The sequence below is a fragment of the Procambarus clarkii genome, chromosome 54 (assembly GCF_040958095.1).
Source record: "Procambarus clarkii isolate CNS0578487 chromosome 54, FALCON_Pclarkii_2.0, whole genome shotgun sequence".
Classification (NCBI taxonomy): Eukaryota; Metazoa; Arthropoda; class Malacostraca; order Decapoda; family Cambaridae; genus Procambarus; species Procambarus clarkii.
In genome coordinates, this window is record NC_091203.1 from 26,224,024 (window position 1) to 26,234,010 (window position 9,987).

Below are 9,987 nucleotides of genomic sequence, written 5' to 3' on the forward strand. Positions count from 1 at the left end.
CCTCATCCCACAAGCACATATCCTTCCTCCTCATCTCACAAGCACATATCCTTCCTCCTCATCTCACAAGCACATATCCTTCCTCCTCATCTCACAAGCACATATCCTTCCTCCTCATCCATCAAGCACATATCCTTCCTCCTCATCTCACAAGCACATATCCTTCCCCTCATCCCACAAGCACATATCCTTCCTCCTCATCTCACATGTGGGAAATTTTTACCCACCATATCTAATAATCATCTAAGAAATGTATAATTTCTATATCATATCTAAATCATATCAAAATCATATCTAAAATGTATCAAAATCATATAATGAATCTTTAAAGATTCATTATATAGCTTGATCCTGGATGACAATGGCACCATGAACACGTACGCAACAGGGGCCCTTTTGATGCCTACGTGACTTTGTACATGATCTTTCAAGGATCCAGAAGCTTCTAGAAGGACTTCTTAATTAAAAAACTATTGGAACATTGATTCAACATCCGGTAGGATTAAAAATCGAATCCTTAATAAGATTCAGTGGTACTTTCAAATACTACTTATAATCTTTAAATCTTATATCTAATTATATTATAATCACATCTTATTTCAATCATAAGTCTAGACTGTAAAAAATAATCAATCAATATTCATTGAAGGCTACCGTGCTCAGAGAGCATGGCAGGGCGATGAGGGGGAGAGAAGCGCCCACCAACAAGCCCAGCGGCACTCCGCGTTTGTTTACAAATGAGTGAACAAGTGACTGATCCTTAGCGAACATTACCAGCTCAAGGACACCTTATCTAACATTTTTATCGCCAGTGAATACTCTCTAGAACTGGGGGAGTACCTGGACAATATCTACAAGGAAAATCCGTGAACATTCACATAAAATAGAGTGTATAGTGGAGATCAGTGACACGGTTTCCTCCACCTTCATTCATAAACTTTTATCTCGAATCATTCTTCTGCAACTGCAGGATAATCACGTAGCAACGCTACCAGATCATCATACAGCAACGCTGTAGCAAAATATCGTGCCTAAACTCGACAAGAGAGTTAATCAGTCTGGCAAACTTGTCAGACAGGCACCCCGACTGGCAGAGAAGTATATTGAAGGTTATTTAGTGTATGATTGGCCAATTGTATGCTTGTGTAACTTTAATATCCTATAAATCTGTCTGTTGGTTAAAAAGCGAGGCTAAGCCTCACATTTCAGTAAGTTTATTAAAATTGTAGTGTAGCTGTGAATCTTATCCAAGCACTGAACCTCATGAGTGTCCATTCTGTCAGAAAAGAATTCAGCCTCAATAAGTAAAAACCTCACAAGTGTCCATAGCGTGGGAAGAGATTCACTCAAGCTAACTGTATCATATAAATTGAATATGTCTGCATATATATTTGAATATATAAATTAAGTTATCAATTGTTTGCTTAGTTAATTTTTAAGTTATCATATAAGTTCATTTAATTGAATATAATTTCTAGTACTTGACAGTAAGACTCCATTTAAGGTCATTTATTTATACTTTTACAATTTAATTTGTTGTTTATAGTATAAGTACATATTGGCTGTTAAGTTATGGTACTAGGTTAGACTATGTATGTTTAAATCTCTGATTTAAACAGAGCCAGTGTTCAGTCAGATAACTGAATTTATCAAATCTTATCCTTGTATAAAATACAAGCTGATGTGAGATCCCTGTCTACAGGTGGATTGGAACTTCTATCAACATAGTCATTCACCCCACCTGTCCCTTACAGCCCACAGTTTGTCATTAGGAAAAGAGGATCTAGGATTTACAACCCTAGCTAGAGATTTTAGTTGAATTAATTTGCAGACAGTAAATTTTTAATTTAGTTCAGTACAAGTCCCTGGTAGTCTCCTCTTATATCAATCCCAGCAGGTTTTTCCCACATTATTGGTCCTTCGAACCGGATAATAATGGTCCTTTATACCTAGATATTTATGATCATTCGTTTACCGAATATTTCAGTGCCAAATACATAAGAAACTTCTTGATTTTGCATTGGAATAATTTTTACATATTCTAGCCTAGCCTAGCTATCAGCCAATATTTATCATAGCTATATATCTAAGTAAACAAATAGTTTGCAGTGGCTTAAGCCACCATATCCATTAACTAGTAAGCATTCATAACAATCTGATATTGTTTTGTGTTAAGAAACCACAGTACTTAATTATATCAGTGTCACAGACACAACTGCATCTTAATCATAAATATCAATTATCTACCTCATTGTGGTAACATTACATATATATTTAAGTGTATTATCTAGCATTATCTCTAATCTACTGATTTTCAGAGCTGCTCATTACATAATATTCTTTAAAAAAGTGTTATCATCACTGTAAGAGCATTTCATTACAATCTAACCATAATCAACTGTACAAACCCTATATTACAGGTAAAACCAGTAGACATTCTACTGTATTTTATCTAACAATTATTATGGTAACAGATTTTGTAATAACTTTGCAAAAATAGTGCCATTTACTATTTTTAAAAAATTATTACAAGATTTACCAACTTGGTGCATTCGTGCATTCGGGTCACAAATTAAATTATTACAGTACTTTTGATAATTGAACACCTGCTACAACCAGATTCCAGGGAGGAAATGAAGGACGATCTTTGGAATCATTACCTAAGTAGACAGGAAAGCTCATTTATCAAAATACATTAACATCATACATATTTATCAGAAAAAAGAGAAAAATCTCGGAATCTCCGAATCTCGGAATCTCCAAAACTCGGAAAAGGTCAAAATGACTAACAGTATTCCACCAGCAACTGAAACAGAAAAGAAAAGGACACAAAGTGTCTAAAAAATCACTTGAATCTACAGCCTACAGACCATTTAAATCAGGTGATAGACAAATGTCATCATCATTTGGCTACAATAGTCTACAATTGGGGATTAAGACCAATCTTAATCTCACATCACAATCTGAAAGGCTAACAGCCCATTGACAATGTCAATACAAATATTATCATCCATCTAAGATAACTATCTTAATCCAAGAATATAGTCTTGATCACCTAATCTCATGCTTTCACTGGAGTGAAAGCAGCCTCAGAAAATCTGAAATTAATCAAGCATCTCAAAGAGACTTACTTAACAGAAAAGGCAAAGCCGAGAAAAAAAAAAGAAAAAGCAAAATGCTTCATCACATCATGAATAATGTAGATACACATTATTACAGATACAATTCATCCTTTAAGGAAATCCTTGGAGGAGTACAAGTGTTACATGCTTGTATCACCTACTTGCATGTAATTACTTACCTACAAGTTTTACATACTTGTAACAACATCTTATCACAAAGCCAAATCTTTGATGGACTTCGAGCTTACGTACAAAGATTACGAAGCCGAGGAAAACTTAGATCTCAAGAAAAAATCCCCAAAGGTGAATCCACGGACAAAAGCAAAAATGTCCAGAATGGCAGTCAAAAATCAAGGCAACAAAACTCCTCTTCTGCAAAGTGGAAACAGAATAATGTTGGCTCTTATGCTATATCCCCCACAGTTAACAGAACTGTAGGAAACCAAGCTCCTAAGACAGATAAGACAAAAGGAGCTACAAGTGCCCCAAAATGTTTATTCTGTCAAGAAGCACATACCATTTATCAATGCACAGTTTATGTAGGCCGTGCCAGTCGAATCGATCGACTGAAATCTCTGAACAGGTGCATCCGTTGTCTACGGAAGCACGATACAAGTGAGTGTATCACTCAATTGCAGAACTGCCAATATTGTCATAAAAGTGTACATCACACAGCACTCTGTGGTGATATTAACACTCAATCCAGATCACAGACTTCCAATAATCAACCTGCATCTCAGGCAAAGCCCAAAGATGATAATACCACAACAGCCGTACAATTCTGTACAGTAATGAGCAATGTCAACGACTTGGATACAGAAATTGTTACAGCAGCCATATTGCCTACTGCACAGCTAGAACTATGCAATCAAGGAATTTGTATTCCAACTAGAGGCTTTTTTGATCAAGGGTCACAGAAAACCTTTATCAGTAAAAAGATGGCAGAAGATTTACAACTTAAATCTTCAAAGCAAGTATCTACATCTATATCAGGGTTTTTTACTAATTCTGGTCGTAGAACCTTTCCAGTAGTAAAACTCAATGTCTGTCTAGGTACATCCCAAAGGACAGTAGAAGCCATAGTAGTTGATAAAATTCCTACTGAAATGGAAGTGACTGGTCTGACAGCCACAATTAAATTCCTAAAAGAAAAAGGAATCCAATTAGCAGATCCTCTACTTGATTCTGACTACATAGGGGATATCGGAATCCTGATTGGAGCTGACTACTATCATCGATTCATTCTGGGATCAGAAGAATCTATGGGTATGAATATACTCAAATCAGCAGGAGGCATATTGATGACAGGACCTATACTAGATCTTGAACCTTCAACTCCTGAAAAATCACATCATACAGAAACTGTAATAGTGGCATGACTAGGCAAAGAACAGTCACCACTTAAAATCCCCCACATGATTGATGATGGATTGGAATCTGTACCTCAATTGTGGGAACTTGATGCCATAGGAATAATTCCTGAACAACCAAGTCCTGATGATGTCTGTGCATATAATCAATACTTAGAAACTGTACAGTACTATGATGGACAGTACTGGGTAAGGCTACCATGGAAAATCAACCATAAAACCTTACCTACCAATTATCACATGGCTTATAGTCAATTTAAATCGCAACTAGCAAAGCTAAGAAAAAGGCCTGAGCATTTAAAACTCTATCATGAGATTATTGCTCAACAATTAAAGAATAAATTCATCGAAGTCGTGAAACATGACAATACGCAAACAGGCCATTTTTTACCTCACATGGCTGTAATGAGAGAATCAAAAACAACTCCTTTACGGATAGTTTTTAATTGTAGCTCTAAATCTGGACCCCAAGGAACCAGTCTAAATGATTGTTTGCAAACAGGTCCAAGTCTAACTCAGAAATTGTATGACATACTGTTGAAGTTTAGACTTAACAAATATGCGTATTCAGCAGATATAAGTAAGGCCTTTCTCAGAGTTGGCTTGCAGGAAGAAGATAGAGACTTCACTAAGTTTCTATGGGTAGAGAACCCAGAAGATGTCAATAGTCCTGTAGTGACTTTCAGATTCTCTTCAGTTCTTTTCGGCGCGACAAGCAGTCCATTTCTATTGCAAGCAACTCTAGATACTCATCTGAAGAAATCATCAAGTCCCTGTAAGACTGAAATCAGTCAAAATCTATATGTAGATAATTTTCAAGGGACAGTTAACAGTACTACTGAACTGTTACAATTATATCAAGAGGCCAACAAGGAGCTACAAGGTGCCAACATGCCACTACAATCTTGGGCCTCTAATAATGCAACATTGAATAATCAAATAGCAAGAGATTACCCTGAATATCACGTACCAGAATCACAAAAGGTGTTAGGTATGGATTGGGATTTAATCTCGGACACCATATCGATCAAATCTGTGCCAGTAAATTACAACATCACTACAAAAAGGGATTTGCTTTCACAAGTTAGCAAAGTATTTGACCCACTTGGTCTACTAAATCCTTTGACTATCAAGTGGCGTTTATTAGTGCAAGAAGCATGGAAAGCTAAGGTTGGTTGGGATGATCCACTACCAATCCAGTTACAAAAAGCTTGGATGGAAGTGGCTCAAGAACAAACTTTAGTTGAAAAGATAATCTTTCCGAGACACATAGTCGAGGAAAATGAGGAAGTATCACTACATGTATTCGCAGACTCGTCAGCCAAAGCTTTTGGAGCTTGTGCTTACTTAGTGACTTCTAATCAATCATATCTTATCACCTCTAAGGCCAGAGTCGCTCCATTAAAAAAGAGGACTTTGCCTCAGATGGAACTAACAGCACTGCTAACTGGAACACGCTTAGCTGTGCATATCAAACAAGTCTTGTCTACCATGAACATCAAAGATGTCATCATATGGTCTGACAATGAAGCTGTCTTACAATGGGTACGAAACGACAACTGTCCAACTCCATATGTAAAAAATCGCGTCTCGGAAATTAAAGAAATTTCCGCAGGCTTTCAATTGTTGCATGTACCAACAAAGGATAATCCAGCTGATCTCTTATCAAGAGGTATGACATTTAAACAGTTTGCAAAGGCAGATATTTGGTTTCATGGGCCTCGATGGTTAGTGAATGGTAGTTGGCCTGAACAAAAGCCACACGTCATTACGACACAAACCGTAACTACCACCAGGCAGCAAGCTCAAATATCAGTCTTGGATTGTACTCGTTACTCCTCGCTCATCAAATTAATCAATGTAACACAGAACGTGTTTCATTATCTCAGGAAAAAAGGTATAAAATACACTTTTCCTGATGCACTTATCTATTGGGTAAGACAAGCCCAGAGAGAAACTTATGGGAATAACTATGAAAATCTTCCGCATAAGTTAAAACACAATCTCGGTCTGTGGATAGACCAAGAAAATCACAACATTCTGCGTTGTGGAGGGAGACTTAAACACGCAGATATCAATCTAGATACCGTGCATCCATGGCTTTTACCAAAAAATCATTGGATCACAAGGTTGATTGTGTTGCATACACATCAACAAATCATCAAACATGGAGGAGTGTTAGACACACTCACACAAATCAGACAGCAGTACTGGATTCCTCAGGGAAGACAGTCAGTCAAATCAATCTTGAAGAATTGCATGATATGCCGAAGGTACGATGCAAAAACTTGCTCTTATCCAGGGCCACCACCCCTACCAAAGGAACGAGTGGTCCATCTACAACCTTTCGAAACGACAGGAGTAGATTATACAGGAGCAATATATCTAACAGGGACTGCAGATAAGCAACCTATCAAGGCATACATTTGTCTGTTCACCTGTGCTACCACCAGGGCAGTACATCTAGAGGTAACACCCGATATGACTGCTCAATCATTTATTCAAGCTTTCCGCAGATTCGCAGCACGCCGATCATGCCCTAAGCTGATGATTTCAGATAACGGAGCAAACTTGGTAGCTGGAGAAGCATGTCTACGGGAAATCTGCTCCCATCCTACAGTTACTTCCACACTGGAACAGCGTCATTGCAGATGGAAATTTATCCCTCCGAGAGCCCCATGGCACGGAGGATTTTATGAACGGTTAATAGGAACTGTAAAAAGATCCTTGAGAAAATCTCTACACCGTCAGAAAATCAATCTTCAAGAGCTCCAGACAGTAATCACGGAAATAGAATCAAGGGTGAATAACCGGCCGTTGACTTACTTGTCTGAGGATCCTACTCAACATGAGCCATTAAGTCCTGCCCACCTAATGTATGGAAGACTTCTGACTCCAGTACCATCTCTAGTGGATGATGAGATCAGAGATCCCTCATATGTGGGTCAGAGCGAGTTGGTTCAGGGGTATAAGCATCTGTCCAGCATAATCCATAAATGGAATGATGTTTGGACAAAAGAATATCTTACATCTCTACGAGAACATCACTATGGGGCCAATGTCCCCCATAATATAGCTAATCTCCAACCTGGCGATATTGTCTTGGTAGACAGTGATGGCCCTAGGGCTGACTGGCCATTAGGTAAAGTTGTCTCAGTCCATCCAGATAGTCAGGGGATTTTGAGAATAGTCAAAATCCTGTCTAAAGGAACAACTTCCCTGAAGACATTGGACAAACTCATCCACATGGAATCAGTGAGCCAGCTGCAGTTAGATCCTGAGAGACCTCAAGACACTCTAACTCCACAAGACCCACAGACTCCTAACAGACACAATCGTCCACAACGGACAGCAGCACAAAAGTGCAAGCAAAATCTGCACTTGTATTATCAATCCAATGGAGAGTAAATAAATACATATGGTTACTATTGTCCTAAGTATTGGACTCTGTGCCAGTTCTCTCCCTCTGGAAGATGTGGGAAATTTTTACCCACCATATCTAATAATCATCTAAGAAATGTATAATTTCTATATCATATCTAAATCATATCAAAATCATATCTAAAATGTATCAAAATCATATAATGAATCTTTAAAGATTCATTATATAGCTTGATCCTGGATGACAATGGCACCATGAACACGTACGCAACAGGGGCCCTTTTGATGCCTACGTGACTTTGTACATGATCTTTCAAGGATCCAGAAGCTTCTAGAAGGACTTCTTAATTAAAAAACTATTGGAACATTGATTCAACATCCGGTAGGATTAAAAATCGAATCCTTAATAAGATTCAGTGGTACTTTCAAATACTACTTATAATCTTTAAATCTTATATCTAATTATATTATAATCACATCTTATTTCAATCATAAGTCTAGACTGTAAAAAATAATCAATCAATATTCATTGAAGGCTACCGTGCTCAGAGAGCATGGCAGGGCGATGAGGGGGAGAGAAGCGCCCACCAACAAGCCCAGCGGCACTCCGCGTTTGTTTACAAATGAGTGAACAAGTGACTGATCCTTAGCGAACATTACCAGCTCAAGGACACCTTATCTAACATTTTTATCGCCAGTGAATACTCTCTAGAACTGGGGGAGTACCTGGACAATATCTACAAGGAAAATCCGTGAACATTCACATAAAATAGAGTGTATAGTGGAGATCAGTGACACGGTTTCCTCCACCTTCATTCATAAACTTTTATCTCGAATCATTCTTCTGCAACTGCAGGATAATCACGTAGCAACGCTACCAGATCATCATACAGCAACGCTGTAGCAAAATATCGTGCCTAAACTCGACAAGAGAGTTAATCAGTCTGGCAAACTTGTCAGACAGGCACCCCGACTGGCAGAGAAGTATATTGAAGGTTATTTAGTGTATGATTGGCCAATTGTATGCTTGTGTAACTTTAATATCCTATAAATCTGTCTGTTGGTTAAAAAGCGAGGCTAAGCCTCACATTTCAGTAAGTTTATTAAAATTGTAGTGTAGCTGTGAATCTTATCCAAGCACTGAACCTCATGAGTGTCCATTCTGTCAGAAAAGAATTCAGCCTCAATAAGTAAAAACCTCACAAGTGTCCATAGCGTGGGAAGAGATTCACTCAAGCTAACTGTATCATATAAATTGAATATGTCTGCATATATATTTGAATATATAAATTAAGTTATCAATTGTTTGCTTAGTTAATTTTTAAGTTATCATATAAGTTCATTTAATTGAATATAATTTCTAGTACTTGACAGTAAGACTCCATTTAAGGTCATTTATTTATACTTTTACAATTTAATTTGTTGTTTATAGTATAAGTACATATTGGCTGTTAAGTTATGGTACTAGGTTAGACTATGTATGTTTAAATCTCTGATTTAAACAGAGCCAGTGTTCAGTCAGATAACTGAATTTATCAAATCTTATCCTTGTATAAAATACAAGCTGATGTGAGATCCCTGTCTACAGGTGGATTGGAACTTCTATCAACATAGTCATTCACCCCACCTGTCCCTTACAGCCCACAGTTTGTCATTAGGAAAAGAGGATCTAGGATTTACAACCCTAGCTAGAGATTTTAGTTGAATTAATTTGCAGACAGTAAATTTTTAATTTAGTTCAGTACAAGTCCCTGGTAGTCTCCTCTTATATCAATCCCAGCAGGTTTTTCCCACATCACAAGCACATATCCTTCCTCCTCATCCATCAAGCACATATCCTTCCTCCTCATCTCACAAGCACATATCCTTCCCCTCATCCCACAAGCAAATATCCTTCCTCCTCATCTCACAAGCACATATCCTTCCTCCTCATCCCACAAGCACATATCCTTCCTCCTCATCCCACAAGCACATATCCTTCCTCCTCATCTCACAAGCACATATCCTTCCTCCTCATCTCACAAGCACATATCCTTCCTCCTCATCTCACAAGCACATATCCTTCCTCCTCATCCATCAAGCACATATCCTTCCTCCTCATCTCACAAGCACAT

At 37.8% G+C, this 9,987-nt stretch overlaps 1 protein-coding gene across 1 annotated transcript; it reads left to right on the top strand.

Moving 5' to 3' along the window:
• Positions 1-4,537: 4,537 nt before the first annotated feature.
• On the top strand, positions 4,538-9,667 carry LOC138352648 (uncharacterized). Its single transcript, XM_069305213.1, has 2 exons — positions 4,538-8,967; positions 9,462-9,667. The coding sequence occupies exon 1, from the start codon at positions 4,538-4,540 to the stop codon at positions 7,898-7,900; it is 3,363 nt and encodes a 1,120-aa protein (XP_069161314.1). The 3' UTR covers positions 7,901-8,967; positions 9,462-9,667.
• The last annotated feature ends 320 nt before the right edge of the window (positions 9,668-9,987 follow it).